At 35.6% G+C, this 19,391-nt stretch overlaps 1 protein-coding gene across 1 annotated transcript in view; it reads right to left on the bottom strand.

The window, feature by feature from the left end:
- adgrb2 (adhesion G protein-coupled receptor B2) overlaps positions 1-19,391 on the bottom strand; it is a 194,837-nt gene that overhangs the window by 64,764 nt on the left and 110,682 nt on the right. The window contains exons 8-15 of the mRNA XM_087787570.1: positions 15,910-16,011; positions 13,405-13,511; positions 12,194-12,388; positions 9,538-9,606; positions 9,186-9,294; positions 8,946-9,092; positions 4,860-4,947; positions 3,939-4,041 (exon numbers count right to left, since the gene is read on the bottom strand). Of these exons, the coding sequence (XP_087643696.1) occupies positions 3,939-4,041; positions 4,860-4,947; positions 8,946-9,092; positions 9,186-9,294; positions 9,538-9,606; positions 12,194-12,388; positions 13,405-13,511; positions 15,910-16,011 (920 nt within the window). The remainder of the gene's footprint in view (positions 1-3,938; positions 4,042-4,859; positions 4,948-8,945; positions 9,093-9,185; positions 9,295-9,537; positions 9,607-12,193; positions 12,389-13,404; positions 13,512-15,909; positions 16,012-19,391) is intronic.

Here is a 19,391-nt window from a genome sequence, read left to right on the forward strand (position 1 = left end):
TATATATGTACTAATGACCTTTTTTTTGCCAGTCATTCTAGTTTATTTTATTTTATGTTTTGTTCAAGTACAAATAATGCTGACATTAAACCAGTTAATGTTTGTGTACCATTAATTTGAACTTCGTAAAAAGGAGGATCCAGAAAACATGCTCTCAGACCGACAGCAAAGAAGATTTTAATGTTTGGGCTCATAATTAAGATTACCCTTATCTTTGTTGAATAAAAAACCCTTATCCTCCCCCTTTATCAAGGAAATCAATCTTCCTCGTCACGATTTTGATCCATGGAGACGGAGAACCAGAGCGTTCCTGGTGATCTAGGATTACCACTACTTTTACCAGTCACGTATTATATTACGTTTTATAATACACAAGCAAAGCTCTTCAGTCGAAGCCCTCTAAATTGGCCCCTGAAATTGTTCATTGGGATTATACGATACCTTTACCCTTTGCTTACGATCAATGCAAAACAGGATTTTCAAATGGTAAGTGTAACCATTACCAATCATCTCTGATGTTTTGAGGTGTTGAGATGAAATTGTTCTTTGCTTGTATAGAACCTAAAGCCCCCCTTGAGCCATCAGTGAAATGTTATAGGAAATTGTAAACAGTACCTACTCTTGAGACACTCATTTTGATGTGTATAGTCGGATGGAAAAGCCATCGCATCGTATACATTTCAAGCTGTTAAAACCTCAAGTGCTGGATTTACATTGCGGTGTACTTATTCACATAGTTTTGTTTGAAATTACACATAGAACACGACTTCAGTCGGATTATTTCATGTCAACTTCTTTGCAGTTTCCGACAAGCAACTCAGTCCCGCAGGATAAATGACGGCATCATCTAAACGTTGCTCGTGTATCTCAGCTTTATGTTGATTTAATTTGATAGGAAACCCAAAAATGTTTGTTGCTGAGGGTATTGTGACAGTAGCCATTTATCAAAGCAGTATATATATTCAACATCTGTATATTTCCTCAGCGCTATCATCGGTGAGAACAAGGAATTAACTGTGCGAGGGAAATGTACACGACAGTCTGCGTCTTTGACATGACTGAGGGCTACATAAACCGCGTGAAAGCGTATGCTTTTGATTGATTTTGTTATCTTAGGAACAGCCGCTCTCTTTACAGCTGGCTAAAGACTGTAGTGAAGCAGGTAAATATATTTGCCTGTATTAATATACTTCACTTGTTTCCATGGAAACCCCTATATAAGGATTCTATTGAGATGTTTTATGAAGACGAACCAAGACAAAAAGTCAATTTGTGGTGCTGTACATCAAATATTCAAATCAAATCAACGTGGTTCCATTAATTAAATATGATCATGGCCATGTAAACCCCTCATTTGGATTATATTTAAGTCAACTATTAAGGTAAGTCATATTTTAAAAATGAATTCAATCGCTTTGCTTGACAAATAGCTAATGTAAAGCATCTAACTGAATTAAGCAAAGTTACACAGCCATGTTCGTTGAAGTATTTTATGCAAAACCATGTACTGTAATAGAAATTTCAATTAAATGACAAAGATACGTGCATTGAGAAGAAGTGCACAAAAAAAAAGTAGCCTTAACTGATTAGCCACGGTTTCATCACATCAATTATCGGGTCTGGATGAACCAGAAGATCGCATTTACAATATGGCTACGACCACAGATTTGGCTTCCAAACAGTGGTTCAGTACATCTATATTTTATTCAGTCTTTGATAAGACTTTTCTAACCAATGTTACCGTTGAAAATGAAGAACTCTCTCTTCACTATGAAGTTGTTGGTGTCACACCACAAGGCATGCTGGGATTTTGATCGCGCAGAATTTTTTCTTGTACTCAACAACTCCTTCAATCCGCTTATGCAGAAAGACTTTGGTTCAAAATCGCAATTTTAATGTATTTGAAATACAAGCAACTCACCATGGATTCACTCTTTCGAAAAGACTGGTTTAACAAAGGATAATTTAAAGTGATCGAAATATTGTGTGCACTTTTAGTGTAGACAGGAGACTGTGTTCGGTCTCGAAGACCCTGCAATATTATTTTTATATGACTTGCTACTCTTTTAACCTCTGCCACAAACAAGCATTAAATATAGACATTTCTAATAATTGTTGGGATTATTTTCAGAGAAATCAGTTCTTTTTAGAGTTATAGATGAACATGTTTGCTCATTTTAATGTAGCGACTGGAGCTCAGTTGTTTTCGTCATCATTTTCGTCCAAAAAGACACTTAAAAACAACCAAAGGGTCACAACTTAAATAATGCTGTATAACCTTCCTACTCAAAAAACGAATTTTCTTTCGGGAACAAATAAAGTAACCTTGAACTTTGACCATAAACAGCACACATCACAGCTGTCCTTCCCAGCCATGAGGTGAGGTTAAAGATGTTGTGAGGTTTCAATAGAATAGATGCTCGCTACAATAGATTATAGAGCAGAGAGCGACTCTGAAAATAATGATACTGCTTCATGAAGCTTCATCAGACCATCACTGGTTAGGACACCAGGAAAGAATTTCATATTTACAATTAATCAGAAACAAGACTTAATAGATTAGTTTAAGGTGAAAGAATTGTTCGGGAATAGTTGTGGACTGTGTTTTAATAAGTTATACAATATGATAGTGTCAAATTGCAATAGACTAGATTAATATAAGATTACACATGTCTGCCATAACAAAGCACTGTAGCTCTCCAGTACACAGCTATTTACCCCTGTAAATAGTTCAAATAAACCTACTCGAGAGTCCAATATCATTGTAACAGACTTGCAATTGAGCTGGAGAGACTCAACAGTATCTAATCATGACGGCCATTTAGTGTAAAAGAATCTCTTCAGTTCAGAATATTGTTGTTGTAGGAGTCATTCATATAAACTAGTTTCATTCCGGCTTGGTAATTAAAGAAAGGAGAACATCTAGGACAAGGAGATATTCACATTATGCACAGCACGTATAGTAGATTTTTCCCCCGTCTCATTATTTAATTCCTTTTAATGTGACCCTTTTCCTTGTGACCAAGTATCATTATTGTAGAGCAGATTAATTCAGCTTGACCACTTCCTAACAGATGAGATACCCTTCACTTCATCTTCTTTTCAAGTTTCTTCATTTTGAAACCTTTGCACTTTCTTGGATAGTTTCTTGGTTCCAACTTTAAAAAAAGTTGTTTTTACCAATTGTTTTACACTCTTGCTATTTGGAATCCTAAAGGACTCCTGCGACTTAAGAAAAGGACTGATCATGAATTAATTCAAAATATACATACAAAGAATATTGGGGGTTAAATGCCAGCGAATCGCAAACACATTTTTCAGAGCAAATTTATGCTTCAAGAACATTATATATAAAATGAAGACCAACTCCGAAGTTAAAGGTAAAAGTAAAAAAAAAAATGAAATGCAGTTTGAGGCAGAATATTATCGTCTCTATCCGAGGTTGATTGGCTCCACTATGGAGCTTTAATGCTGGAGTTGGCTCCTTTTTTACACTGACAAGACACCCACCTGGGTCAGCGGTGGATTGGTCACCCTTACAACTCTGACTAAGTAAGCCCAACGGCATCTGGATTTTGCGGCAACCTCATCTTATATTCTGAGATTTGAGCTTTTCAGTAAATGTTTATTCCACTTCCACTATAGAGCCTAACTGATCTCCAGTTTTCACAAGTTGAAGTATGTTTCTTATTGAGGAGAGTTTTATTGATGTTTGTGTGTTGCCGTGATGGTTGAGTTGAAGGCTCCGCTGTGGAGCTCAAGGTTCACAACTTATTGTTTTGTAGTTTCATAGAAGGAAAGAAAAAATGTATTTATATCTGCACCATAAAAAAAAAAATTTGATAGAGTAATGAATTCATGAAGAAAAAAAACAAACAAACAACATGGAATCTTACAGCAGGTTAAAGAAGAGGTGGTAAAATTAAATACTGACTTACATTGAAAATTGTTGAAAGCTCTACAACAACCTTTGGTTCACTGGGTTGAGGTTCCGGTCGAACTGTCACTGTCAGGATCTTTGAATTTATTATCATGGGTGGACTGTGAATAAAACAAAGAGATTTATTTCATAACTGATGCAGAAAATTTGACACATTTGTACTTTGATAAATCAACAAAAAAAACAAAACAAATAAATTCATTGACCCGATACCTTTTTGACCAGAACTCGTTATTTTAATATTCATTTTTATATTATTTTTCATTGATACATTTATTACACTCTGCTTTTTTCTATGTTGTAACTAATAGGCTATAATAATAAACATATGTTCTTACATTTCACACTCAATTTGCCATCTACTTTCTTTTTCTTTTTTAAATAAAACCTGTTGTGCTTGATCACATCCAACAATTGTAAGACAGTTAACTTACATATTAATTAATTACATGCAATTTTCAAGTTTAAACTTTCTCGGGTCGCCTTTGAGTTTTAAAAAAAAAATGTGCCTGCTTTAACATGTTCTTTGGTTATAAGGCATTTGGTTATGGAGTGCATAAGCCCCTGCTCTTAACCTGAACATGGGGAATGGGTTGATAATAGAAAGCATCTCGAGAAATGTGCTTTTCCTTCTGGACTGAAATTCCAGACATTTTTTTTAGATAACAAGGTAGACCAAAGGAGCGGAAACAAGTGAAGTGATATAAAAGAGACGAAAAGCAGAATCTGTGCCTAAATTAGAGGGGGAACATGACAGGAGCAAGTACAAGGTTGTAATAATAGAAACTTTCAAAATAGTTCAATAATTGTAACAAAAGTTTGGCTGGAAAGAGAAAAGTAAGACAAAGTTCAGGTATCAGGTTTAAAATTGACTCTCTCCAAAAGCAGATTAATTATTTGTGTTACTCAATATACTTACGTAGGCGCTGGTAAGATGACACCCAAGGTTCTGTACAAGATGGCCCCAATGACATAGTACAATGTGGATTCAGAATCGTTGTCCGTTTCTAAAACATAGACATCATGTTGTCAATAAAGTTTCCTGGCTTAAAAAACAAAATATTAACAAGACCAATGAATTGATGATTGAATGATTGTTTTTGCCTATAAATAACAAAGTAAAGAACCAACAATGATCAACATCAATAACGAAAAAAAATGAATTAAGTTAAGTACAACGGAATGTATACATATTAGACATAAACCCTTGTTTTTTGATACATTGAGATCAATGACAGACATTGCTTGGATTTTCAACTGTTCTGGCAAAACCTACGAAGGCATATTGTGCACAACACAACACAACAAAACACAACACAACACGTGATGGTCTGACTATTTGCCAAATAGAAATGATACGAAAATGGGATAGTACATTGATCATGGAAATATTATCGAAAATATATTATTTTTAATGGGCACACAAGGAGCTATAAATCAGCGTCAATTTTCTCAAATACAAGCAAAACTAGAGTGAAAAGCATGAGTTTGAGCATTTTTTCACTTTTCCTGATTTAAGGAATGAATGAAAAAGTGAACCCTCTATAAGAATATAAAGGGGAATCCTACTTACTTTGGAGTAAAAAGATCCATGTATTTAAAATTACTTTTGATCTGTTATCATACAAAAAAAAGTTTAGTATTTTTTTTCAATATAATTTGGCAATAAGAAAGTTTACATTAGGTTGGATCATTACATCCAGTCACTTTTTTTCTATAGCAACACTACTTCAAGAACATTTTTTACCTAAATAGTTAGCTTGCTTGCTTGTCAAAAACCATGCAAGAAGCCTGAGTTTAAGAAAACTTATTTAATTATTTGTTTTTGATCCATGATCAAAATATTAATAATGTAACTTTTGCTCTGAATTAAATGTTAAATTATTCTTCCTCAATTTGACCTTTGACCCAAGTGGGGGGTGGGTGAGAGGGTCGTGCTCTAGCATGTGATACATTTTTGCTGTTGGGTGTAAACTTGTCCTCACATGTTAAATAATATTTACGAAGCGAACAAAGAGGTCATTTCTGAGGACAGTGAATAAAAAAGCCAAAAAAGCCTGAAACCCTGTTGATGTTTTATTGGGTACTTTGTGAGCTACGGAATTTGTTAAATGTTAAAAAACAGATGTTTATTTTTGATGATTGGTTTTTAACAATATTAGCATTTTGAAGATCTGAAAATAATTGAATTTCACAGAATATTGACTGACTTGGTGAAGCACCATGTACTGTATCTCAAAGGTCAATAATATTACTTTTCTTTTCAATTGCCTGATCTTTCCCGAAGAAGTTATCCCTCAGGTATTCTTTCACCAGGACCAACAGAGCGTCCCACTGAGACGAAGTGTTGCTCTCTAAATGCCAGTTTGTCTCAAGTGATGAGAGCAGAAAAAGAATACGCAGAGAAATGTAAGGAGTAGAGTTGGTGTTGAGAGATGCCACTCCCTTTTTTTGCCCTTTCAGAATGCAATGAAGAAGAATCTGCAGTGGAAGGAAGATGACATAAAATAGAGGCTGATGATGGGATCAGACGCATTGTGTGACTCATCCAAAAGCTTTCCGTCTGAAGGAGTACACAGAGAATAAGGAAGATGCTATGCAAGGCAGACGAATGAGAGGGTGGGGGCATCTTAACAGCAGTGAAAATAGAAAAACAGAAAAAGTGGGGGTGGGCGGGAAAAAGCCAGAGAAAGGCTGCCAATGTGATGTATCGGAAGTGGATAGTAGTTTTAAAAGTTAGGCACATAAATAAAACGACAACATAAGCCAATGAGGAAGCTGGTCTCTCGAAGAAGATTATGTTGGTAAATACAGAAATCTAATTTACTACAAATAATATGAATACAATCGGTCATCTGTAGGTCAGAATGACTCTCAGACTATTGGTCTGCAATGTCAATTCCACTTACATTACTCTGGTGATTAACTTTGTTTTTTGCCATTGGCTAGAAGATTTTACTGTACAAGGTCAGAGACTGACATCCTTTCAAATCCAACAATAGTTGGGCATCTGGACAGCATCGTCTTCTGTGTCCATTTTCTTCTGACCCAAGGGAATTACAACTCACCCAAAGCAGCAATCCAGTTTTTAGTTTGAATTGTCTATATGATATTTTACTTGTCACTTCACAGTAAGTGTTAGTGCTACAATAGGGTAAATGTGCTCGTCTAATTCCAAGGAAGGTTTTAAACTAAAAAATGAAGTAAGTCACACTTTTTGAAAAGTTGCAAGGCCAAAGTATTTGGCCTTCTTCTAGTGCTTAGCAGCTTCAACTTAATTTGCCATCCGAGAAATCGGACATGAGCAGCCAAAAAAATGTTTTTTAGGTCTATTCCTGCATGTTAAAGGAACGATACAATATTTAAAACTTAATAAAATGGCCTTTTCATTTAACTTTTTTAAATATTTTTTGCCATTTTGTATATTCTTCAGCTATTAAATATATAAAACATCAGTGTCTCAGCCCTCTTTAAAAATTGCAAAACATATGTGCATTTAGACTGGTGACCTTTTAGTGAATATTTAAGGGAGGAAGCAACTCGATCGGGTCACTGTAAAGATGGCAGAAGGGAACAGGAGACCCTGTCTTTAAATTTTAATTGATCCAATTTTATTGAAATTAATGCCATGTTTAATACATTAATTAATCTCTTACTTTTCCCCAAATTCTATTATTTGGTTGCTACGTTTTCAACTTTATTTTTCATTGATCATCTTTCGTCATTTATATATTTTGCATTTCTATTTTTTAAATTAGACCTTTACATGCATTCCTACATCGCTGAATCCCCACAACAGTCATTTAAGTTGGTTAATGTATTAAGTCAGAGCTTCAACTGACAAATTCACTACATCTGCTCATGAAGTTTTCCCATTTCCTGTATGATTATAATTGACAATTAGAAATCAGCTGCTTTTTTTTGTAATGGTTTTGACAGGAGAAAATGAGAGAGCTTGGAGTTTGTCACCTTAAAAAGACCAAGCAAGAATGGCTCGAGCCTCTGCCCAGTCAAGCGATTCATGAACCCATCAATTACTTTGCATGTGAGCACCAAGGAGCGCGCATAAACACAAAGACGTGCCGATAGGCCTTTATGAGCATGTTAAAGCTGTCCATCTGGGGACTGGCTTTCATTATGAGTTAAATGAACCAAACAAACTGATAGTAATCGACTGAAGACCACAGCTCGTCAACGACCAATAGGAAGAGACACGGTTCCCATCGGGGTGAAGAGGATTCATAATGGCCTGCCTCGTCTAGATGGCTGGATGGAAATTGGATCCAACTACGCAAGAGCTTAAGATAAAATGTCAATCGTATGCATGGAAAATCTTACAATCAAATTGTAAACACCATCACCATCATCATTGGTATAACAAAAAGCAATATAATCCTTAAAACAACAAGATGTAAAAGTGTAAAAACCTGCTTTCCTCTATTATTTATTCAAGTCTGCTCTTCAGCAGCTCGATTAAATAACTCTCATGGATTTTACTTTATATCCTCATTCGTCTTTTCCACTGTGGAATAAAAAGGGACAGGTAAGGTAAGGTGAGGCTCTATTAGGAGAGTGTATAAAATGATTACAACACCGATCAAAGTGAGTGACTGCTATCAGTGCGAGTCAGAAGTTAGAGGCTTTGACTTTCAGCTTCCCCTGACCTCTAATTTAGACCTAATGCTCGACAGAATGTAATTTCCTGTGTAAAGTCACCTTTATCTCGGTGGGTGGTGTTATTATTAAACCAAAATCTTAAAGTGATCCCTATCTATTAAAAGTTTGTTGAAAAGTGATTCAAAGGAAATGTTGAGTGACAGACACAGAATTATTAATAATTCCATTTGCTAGACAAATAATACCTATTGAAAAGTCCATGTTTATTTATATAATTTGAAGCATTTGCTGTGTTTGGCTAAGGGTGGCCCAGTAATAGGCTAATGGGATTTGGGGGAGCATGGCAGTTATTTATTTGCAGATCCAGGATGGAATAGATTCAGTTTACCTCCATTAGGTATGGTGAACACCTCTTTGGGAATATAAAGCTTGTCCTCCGCTGTCCTGGCCCAGTCTTTCATTCCTCTACGGCCCTTCATTGGAAAATTGATGTCACTTGAAACGGCTGAGACCGGCTCACGCTGAATGGTTATCACTGGAGGGACAATGTTGGATGTGCAATATTAATATTCGCAATAGAAAAAAAAAGATGAACACTTGCTGGTTTAATAAAAAACGCAATACTTACTAAGATTATTTGTGACAACCAAAAAACTCTGAAAAGGTTTTTGGGCTTCGCCGATGAGATGTATGAAGTCTTCAAGGATCCTCATCAAGAGTGCAGCACCAGGAGAAGCCTGTTGGAAAATTCAATGAATTAACTTTAAGATGACTTTCTATTCATGACCTTGTTTATATATTCATAAAACTTATAGAAAACTAACATATAAACATCAGTAAAGAACATGAATAAAAGATATGAACAGCATTCAAAAGTCCCTTTTCAACACAACATACCATGAATAACCATACTACCATGAATAACTCACACAGTTTGAAGGATCACACTTAATTCTTACGAGGTTCAATAAACTATTTACCTGGTGTGCATCCTCCCACTTCTCAAGGTTCTCCATGTCCAACATGAAACTGATTATCTGGAAGAATTTCTACAAACCAAAGGTAAACACGTGAGTTCCAACTGCACAGACGAAAATATTACTATTTTCCAATAAAAGGCAGATATTTCATTGTATTCCTCTGTATCTTTTTACTTAAAAAAATGAATCTTCTCAAACAAAACCAGAACTTAAATGAGTGAGTATCTGGTGAATTTAGCTGGATTAATGGGGTAAATAATACAGTAAACTTGTTGGTTTAAAGTTTAAGGAGATTTGCAATTTAAAATATACACTTCGTCATCACGTGAGGACTTTCACACATCAGTTGCCATTTTATGTTGGTGATGGGATGATAAAGCTTCATGAGGCAAAATTCTCAATTCTTATTTTCAGAGATCACTAGATGTCAGTCTCTGCTATACATCAAATGCTTTGAACCACTCATTTTTAAACGGAGGGTACAACCTACTGAGCTCTACAAAATAGGACACAGGTTCATGAAGCTTCATCAGCCCATCACTAATTAAAAAAACTGAGAGGTAAAAAAGCATCACAATGTACAATAATTGCAAAGAAGAATGTCTAGAACAACTAAACATCAATAAAATACATCAATCAATAATTTCCTACTCGATAGATCTTGGCTGTTGAATCAAGGGTTTCCATGAAATGAACTTAACTGACCTTGAATTCAAGCAGTCTTATTCGCTAATTTCTAGATTATTTTTTGATACAATTCATCTGCTAACAAAATGAGCAACAGAGGAATACAGTTGAACCATTGATCCTGGATGAAGCTGAAATCACCGGCACTGCTGCAAAAGCTGTGGTTGCATCTAAAACATAGTGTTTCAAAAAAATAAAAATGATCACTAAAGCGTTGATCGGCTGTTGCATACGTGTTCATGCCATGTTTTGCTGCGGCCCGTAGCAATCAAGGACATGTCAGGTGTGCACTGCCAAGTTAGTTTGTCATTTATCAGTCTGCAGTCTCAATGCGATGCTCGGGTCTTTTTGTGAGGATTTGTGGGTTCAAAAAAACATTAATTCGACCCAAGCATCTGCACTCCGTCCTAGCATTCGATCAATTCCACAAAATCATCAAATATATATTTTTCAACATGCCATTGGAGTCTAATGTTTTATACCAAAAATTTTACAAAGAAGAGGCAACCCTGGAATATATATAATTCAACAACTGAAGAGCCTTTGGAAGTTTTCAGCAACATGTAGTTTGACTTTTTGCAACAAAGTGATTTCTTAAAAAACATGTTATTTTGTGTTGATTCCTTATTTGTAGGATGTGACACCACTAAAGTGATAATTATTGGAAAATAAAATGTTATCTCTCATTATATCTGAATGTATAGGAGATCAATGTGACAGTACTATATTCAGTATAAGCCAAAAGTTTGGAAACACCTTCTGGACTCATTCAAAATCTTTGCAATTTTTCTGGACTAACTGAACTTCATTTTTTAGAGTAATGATGGCCTGTGAAATAAAAAAAAATACATTTTAGGAGACTATATTTTGAAGGTCATCAAAAGTTATTTCCCACATTTTTGTTACATAATTCCACATGTGTTCAGTTGTAGGTTTGCAGCTTTAAGTGAGAATGTTTAAATTAAATAATTAAGAACACAAAGAAAAGGCGTTTAAAGAGAATGTTTGTCAAAACGTTTGCCTGTACCTTACTATAAAGTATAATAAACAAATTAAAATGCATTTTCTTTAGGTTGCAAGGTTCATGGACCAAAATCCAAATGATCCAAAGCAAGATTTGCCAAGATTATCCCAAAAGCTACTTCACTATTAACGCTCAATATTAGATCCTAATGAGGATAAACATAAACAAAGTCTCAACTTTCTGGCCATAACCCTTCAAGGTCGATATGGACCTGCATACTAAAAGCCTTACAAATTAGGACAAAATAAAACCAAGTTCTTTATTGTCATTAGCAAAGCTTACACTTCAAGTGAGATTTTTTTTCATAATGTTTCTGTAATACTTGGCTCTATTGAGCCTAATTCAAGTTTACTGATTATTGTATCCGTTTTCTTCTCCTACAGTAGTTCTCCTACGGCCTGGATAAATATTTAATTCCGTTTGGTTTCTTTAAGATTATGTTGTTTCGCCACAGGCTCACTCTGCCTAATTTCCCAAGCAGCTTGAACTGTGGACGTTCTTTGTGTTTTACACAGGTGAGTCGTGGACCTGACAGTTAAGGCAGCAGCATGCACATTAGCGGCCAGCTGGAGATCATATGGTTGACCCTTGCCGGTGCTGTTGATCCTTAGCCTTGTTCCTGGTTGTTGCCTCCCCTACCCATCCCTCCTAATTTCCTGGTTTACTGGCCTGCTTCCAGGTGTCCCCTCGACGCCCCGGACACCATGCTGTGAGTCACTGGAAACCATCTTGCACATTGATCCTCTCCTGCATGAGCTGTCTTGACAACCTCCCTCTCATATCCACCTGTTGCATTTGCAGAAACACCAGTGGACTTTTTTTTAATCTGGTAGTAGTTATAATGGAGCCATGCTACTAAAATCCATGAAGCTACTTCTGCTTCACATCAGACACTTCAGTTATTAAAGGTAAAAAAAAGAAAAAAAAAAGATTAAATGACCCTACCTGCACATCGTCTGGAGCTGGGATGAAGGTTGCTCTTTTGAAGGTGTCCGTCACATTTCGCAGGATCTCAGTGGAAAAGAGAAGATCACCACTAAAGTAGCTTCTCCTCTGCAAAAGCTCCAAGAGACTCCGTACGATCTGAGACATCCCCTCCCCAGCCAGGGTCCTCTGACCCTTCGCAAGATGCTCTCGTAACTAAAAGTCATAGAACAGAGATAAACATTTCAGGTGCATTACATCTTGGTGGTTAATCACTAGTGATGATCGGATGAAGCTTCATGAAGTAGTGTCATTATTTACAGAGTCCACTAGATGGCGGCCTCTGCAATATTTTCCTTTGTTTTGAGCAACTATTCTTATGAAACATTACATATTTTTTAAACTAATGGCACTACCTACTGACCCCGAAACAACATGACACTGCATCATGAAGCTTCATCAGCTTGTCACTATTAATCACAAATACCTTTTTGTGCGATTAAAAAGTGTTAAAATGTGTTTGGGATATTTCTAGTTTCACAATAGTTCTACTTGTGTTGATCTGATGAAGCTTCATGAAGCAGTGTCTAGGTTTTTAGGGCTCAGTTATGGTGCTGCCAGTTTTCATTAGAAAAGCTAGATAAAGCACTTGATTATAAAACTAAGAGTGCCACCTAGTGGGCTGTAGGATAATGATACTGCACCATGAAGCTTCAGCCAATTACTGGTTATAACAAGACAATTGACATCAGCAGTTTGTCTCTTTTTAACTGTGGGAAATAGATGACAACAAGAGGCCAATATATAATCAGGTAGGAAATTGAAACGTATCACTCTTGAGTGCAGAGTTCCTTTTTAAAAGTTAGAGTTCAATGTTGCAGTCAAACCAGCATCATCACACACAGTCCTGCATACTTTTCAAATCAAAACAAATAAATACAAAGTGACTGATCAATACTGTCGTTTGAAGGAACCGCTTGTTTAATTGCTCAATAAACACGAGACAAGAGGAACTCACTTACTTTGCAACATTTTTTTAAGAAGTTGCCAGTAACATGATGAATATGCAGGTACAAACTCGACAATTAATAACCAGACGGAGATGATTGATGGAGACACCACACTTGGTTTCGGATGATTTAATGAGGTAGACAAGCCCATGAATTCTCGCCTGATTGAAGATGCTGTGGAAAAAAAGGAGTTAACGATTAACGATCAAAGGGGGAACTTACAGATAAATGTAAATATCTATATTCAAGAGAGATGCATCTGGCGAAGCTCGGAGGACCCCAGAAAGCAACTCCGTTATTGTCCAGCATGCAACGACGACTAGCAGATCCTGCCGAGACAAAAAAACGTGGTTAGAGCTGGCTTTCTTTTCGATCAACAACAGAAAGACTCATAAGCAAATGATCTATGCTATTCAACCCAGATAATGAAACATAGTTCATTTTTTGAAATACCTACTACTACTTTCCGTTAAGGTAGTTTTATCGTGTTTAATTTCTCTAGATTTGAATTTCACAAAATGTATCCAATTTCTCAAAAGAAGATTGCAATTTAAGTCAGGACAATATCATTTTTAAACATATATTTGCATGTTCTCTTATTTAATTTTCAAATATTATCGGTGTATTCGTACAATTATTATCAATTAGGATAACACTGTGTGTATCAATAATTGTACAAAAACAGTCAAAATAGTATTCAATGATACCGGAAAAAACCCAATGTTGAATCAGATATGTCTTAAGAACATTTTGGACCTAGAATACATAATACTTCGGTCAGTGAACTCTGTTGGAGATATAGGTCCTTTTTATTTTGAGCTACCGACTGAGATAACTCTTAGAATTATTAGGTCACTGTTATGTCACATTCGGCTTCCACTTTCCTCTGGCTTTCCTTTGAAAAGCCGTGGTAGCCACAGAGTCTTGCCTCCAAGGTTAGTTCTATGCAGACATGTTGCGCCCTTCTGTACCACAACCAACTCTTCCTCGGTTCATGAATACGTTGGTGGTGTTAAAAAACGACACAAATACAGGAATACGTTTTTGAAGAAAATGCTGATTTAGTGATTAATGCATAGTCAGGTAATACAAACCCAAAGGAAAAACTCTCAGCGATGTCTTTAAATGCAAAATAGAATAGTGGATCTATTGAAGCATAAAAGCTAAACGTCCCTGTTTGGTCCATGCATAATTGGACATCATCTGCAAAACAAGTGAAACAAAGCCCTCCACAACTAAAGAAACAGGCGTTTCTCAGCTTATCAAAACATCTAAGTGGAACTAACCTTGGAGGCGAGACTTTTCTGCGCCTTAAAGGCTTGTTTTGTTTTACCAGCATGTAGGAGTTGACCTGACCTCAAGGGAAACATGTCTTACAAGGGTCTATGATTCTAATAGAGTAATAAAAGGAACAGTAACAATTATCTAAGTACATATGATTGACTTTATTATGTAACATAAAATGTTAATCAAGTGATTATTTGAAGCATCCACCGAATGAAGGTGATTGATAACCAAGAAAATGTTAATTCCCAACACTCCCTGTGATTGCATCATTTATGATGAACAGGAAATGGTGATACACAAAGAACAAGAAGAGTCACCAAATTTAATATATTGTATTTAATGAGCAGAGGTATGTATTCAAGCAATATTAAGCTTGTCAGTGGAAAATTATTCCATTAGATGTTTTTGGGTTAAAGATTTAAGCCATACTTTGATTTTACACTTCTGATGGTGGTTCTTAGGAATCTCTCGCCAACTTTCCGCACTTTTGATGTTGTAGCCAGTGGCATCATTTGGACAATGTTTAAAACATTTGGATCTTACTTTATCTGACACTCAATGACTTACAAGTATCACCACTATATGTTCCCATTCCTAGCCCAACATTTCAATGAAAATTGTTGGGTTTTATTTTCCCAAGTATGCTGTTTTTTTTCTTTCTTCTTTGAGAAACATGCCCCACATGGATAACTCATGACAAAGTGTCTTATAGCAGCAGTCGTTTGTAGAAGGTGAGATTGTATTGTACACACAGTTGGTGGCTACATTTTTTTTTAGTGCTAACGATGCAATGGATTCCATCTTTTTACAATGTCAGATGGTTAAGAAAAGGAGTTCATCACATCAAATAATGTCATTTTATGAATTTGTATATATTGTTAAGATTATAACGATTTGGAAAATAAATGCATTGAATTAGACAAAAATGAACCTAATTAAGAGCCATACACAAATATCCACAAAACATACACAATATAAATCAAGAGCATTCGCCCCAATCGCGCAAGAATCTACCTTTGGTGGTGTTTGAGAACTCTTAGAAATCACATAAATAAATATAACCATGACAATATGTTTCAGCCTACCATTTTATCCCAAGGTAACTGTATCCTCTTACAAAAAAAGAGGAAGTTCTGTCAGACTCTTTCTAATTACACAACTTCAGGAACTTCTTTTGATAAAAAAAACATAATTTAGACATTTTCAAAGTTATATGACCATCAGATTATTACTATTTATAGTTGAGTATAGTTTCATCTGCTTATTTCATTACAAATAAATATCACATCAAATTTTTCACTTGTGTCATAAAAAAGTAAATTGTTACTTTTATTGCATAATTTATTAACAGAGAACAAAAAAATGTTCACCCTACACTTTGGGAGAAAATGCAGTTCATACCATTGTTTTCTGAATACACTGGATTTGTATTGAACTGACCAGTAGCGTTAGTTGGACACTTGTTGTATACGGTCTCTCCAGCTGAGGCTCTCTTCCACGTCATGGTGAGAAGGTTCTCTTCCCTACAAATCTCATGTGGAGCTGTGGACGAGAGATACAAATAAAATGACAAAAACGATTGAATGAAGATCGGCAATTGTACAATAATACAGAAAAATGCAATATTGCAAGAAACAAATGTAGAAATATTGCGAAAGCTAAAAAAACAAAACATGGTTTAAAACAGTCATCTTCTCCATCGCTGCCCCTGATTTTATTCCTTTCAACATTACCCAGTGCTCTATGTCAATGTCAACGCCTCAGTCCAGTATCTCATTCGTTCTTTTCCATCAAACCCTCTCTCTATATTCATCCGTTTTTGCCCTCTAACTCTTCCACAACCCTTGAAAAAAAAAAAAAAAGCAGAATGGTACTCAAAAGATATTCCAAGGAGGGCAGGAAAGTGCTAGCGGAGACGATGCAGAAAGATAAAGGGGACAGAGTGAAGAGGAGGAGAAAAGACCAACACAAAAACAAAACATGAAATACCATGTTCCGTTACAATGCCAACAGACAATCCCCTGCTTGTAGAAAAGAGACTCGACAGCATGTCAAAACAAAGAGGTCACACAAAAGAGCTGCAATCAAATGGGGTTTTATTTTGGTTTCATAAATTCACAGAAGGTACTACCCATGTGTCATTCAGGCGGAAACTGTAACACATAGCTTTAGACAGGCAGACACAACTATTTTAACAGTGCTAACAGAATTTTAAAATAAAACACTAGTCCTTGCATTAGCTCTATTGGTCGACAAATTCAACATTTGGGATCAAATAATATCCATCTTTGAGGACCAAAGAATGATAATTTACTTTATCTATAACCAAATATAAAATAGTTCATGTATTTTTAGAATCTGTAACACTAAGGTTTGAATACTTATTTTAATTAATTTTATATGGTGCTGTGTTGTTTTTTTTAATGTTAGGTCCAATTTTCCCATTACACGGTGACCTTAACTGAGGTTCATTTTTATCTAATTACTAAATCGTGACCCAAAGTACACCACTGCACTGAAAAGCCAAGCAAATGCTTTACAAATCAAAAAAGCTGCACAAATCAATATAAAAGGTTAAAATATGCATGATTTAGAAGCAAACCAAAAAAACTGCAGAGGTTTAGACATTTGATTAATATTTGGTAATAAAACAAACAAAAAACCTGAAAATAAAATAAAATGAATGAATTCATCTAGCTTCAGTATTTTAAAAAAAAGTCAGTATTGTCGAAAATATGAAAAAAGGGGGAAAAAAATGAAAATGAGGAGCAATAATTACATGTTCAATATTTGGCAATAAAATGAAAAAAAATAGGAAGAGCGGGAATGACAAATTCAATTTGTGACAATATAATGAAGAATCATAAATAAAACATTAAAATAATGGACTGCATTCTTCTCTTGAAAACTCATATCGTATGCGTGAGGCTCAGTGATACATTGACTACTCAAAGTGTTGTTGGGATAGACATCAGTTTCTTTGCGGCGTCTCTCTGATCATCTCGTGGCAAACGTCCACAGCAGACAGAATAAAGTCTTCTGCTATGCTGAGCGTTCTCTTGCTCTGTGCAACACGTCGGCTATTTCTCTTTCAAAGCGTTTTTGGTGTTTACTTCAGTGACATTTATTTTTATTTTTCTCAGGACGCTACTTTGATTTTTAAAGATTCAGTGTTTTATTTGATGGTTGCTGGTAAGGCCTTATGATGTGTACCATAGCCTTAAGTCCCAGCAGTGGTAAATCAAGTGATAAAGCTTCACAGAGCAATTTCAAAACCGGTACCAATGGTCCTGGACCACATTCAGAATCAGAATCCAACTTTATTGCCAGTTGTGTAAGAACAAAGATTTACACCTCAGATCAGGAAACGACCCTTTCAAGGTGCTAATGACCCTCAAGAGGTGAATCACCGGGATTGGTTCTTACGACAGATTGATCCCAAGAGATTCCTCCTCCTCCGAGACTAAAGAAGCATCTGAGATGAGAGGTCAATTGTCACCCCAAAACTATACAAAGTCCAGTCGCCTCATATTGGAACCCTCTGGAAAGCCATGATCTGGATAAATAAGAAACTACACAACCCTCTGTGTTAACGTATTCCTGTTAACCTCGTTTAATAGCAAATCATTGTACGCCTGTTAGAAAAATATAAATGGTTACAAAAAAAAACATCTAAGAGATACTTTAATATTTAAAAAACATGTAATAAACACATTTTCTTTTTATATTTGGGAGTCACTAATTATGGTTTCTAAATTCTCATTTGTATTAATATTTAAAATGTTGACTGTATGTTTAACTTTTCCTACAGTGAACTTCTGTGACCACACAACTGTCCCCAGCGTGGGAAGAATAAAAAAATAACTTATCGCATCTTATATTTTTTAATTGGTTCAGTCTTTGCAGAATCACAATCACTTTTTTTTCATGGCAAGTACTGGAGAACTTGAACTTAATTCCTCTGATTTGACTATATATTTTATAATACATGCATTTGATACTTGTTTAAGCTCATTAGAAAGTTGAAAATGTTTTATTTAAATTTAAAATGATAGACTATCACATTAGTTTATTTATATTAACACAACTAATTATAGTAAAAAAAATATTGAATATAACTATATTCTTCGCACATTGGCGATGATTTCTCCCAGTTTAAGTCAAGTTCATTATTTATTATCATTCTATTTTTTTCAGTTTCAGTACGTTTTTTTTTTTTCGGTTAGAAAGTTAACTACTTCAACTAAAGTAATCCCTGTGAGTCTGTTTAACTTTTAAGAGATTTAATATAAAGGAAAACCATCATTTTGGTTCACAGCATAACAAAAAAAACCATTGTAATTATAATAACCTGTTTGTAAGAAGAATAAATTGAAACTTAAATGTCTTTTTGTTCCGGCTAAGTCATTATGGTCTAGGAGGATAGGAGGAGAGGGGGGAAAGTGGAGCTTGCAGTCAAAAACAAATGTGTTCCTCTAGACATTTACAATATGTTAACGGGGTATATTTTGAATGGTTGTGAGCAGAAAACTACTGGAAACTTTAATGATACCTATGATAGGCATCTTAACAGTTCTTTGATTTGGTATCTTCTTTTATTGCAGAGACACAGATGAAGAGAGACCATGTAGGAAAACCAGTAAATAACATCAAGGTAAAAATGACTTTCCTAGCAGGCGCAAATAATCACGGAAAGTGATGGATTTGAAATGACAGCGGAGAGACAGATGAAGATGAGAAGCGTGCAGCTTCAAGTATGGATGCCTGTGGCTGTGGTGCAAGCCATTGGGAATAACATCCATTCTAATACTCTGCATGCAGACTGTTCACATATCACGCAGAAAACCCCGATAATGTATCAAGCTGTCACACAGGGGAACGAAACCCACAACTGTATCACATTCATCGATTAAATGCTCACA

This window comes from Callionymus lyra, chromosome 3, assembly GCF_982586985.1.
Source record: "Callionymus lyra chromosome 3, fCalLyr1.hap1.1, whole genome shotgun sequence".
NCBI lineage: Eukaryota > Metazoa > Chordata > Actinopteri > Syngnathiformes > Callionymidae > Callionymus > Callionymus lyra.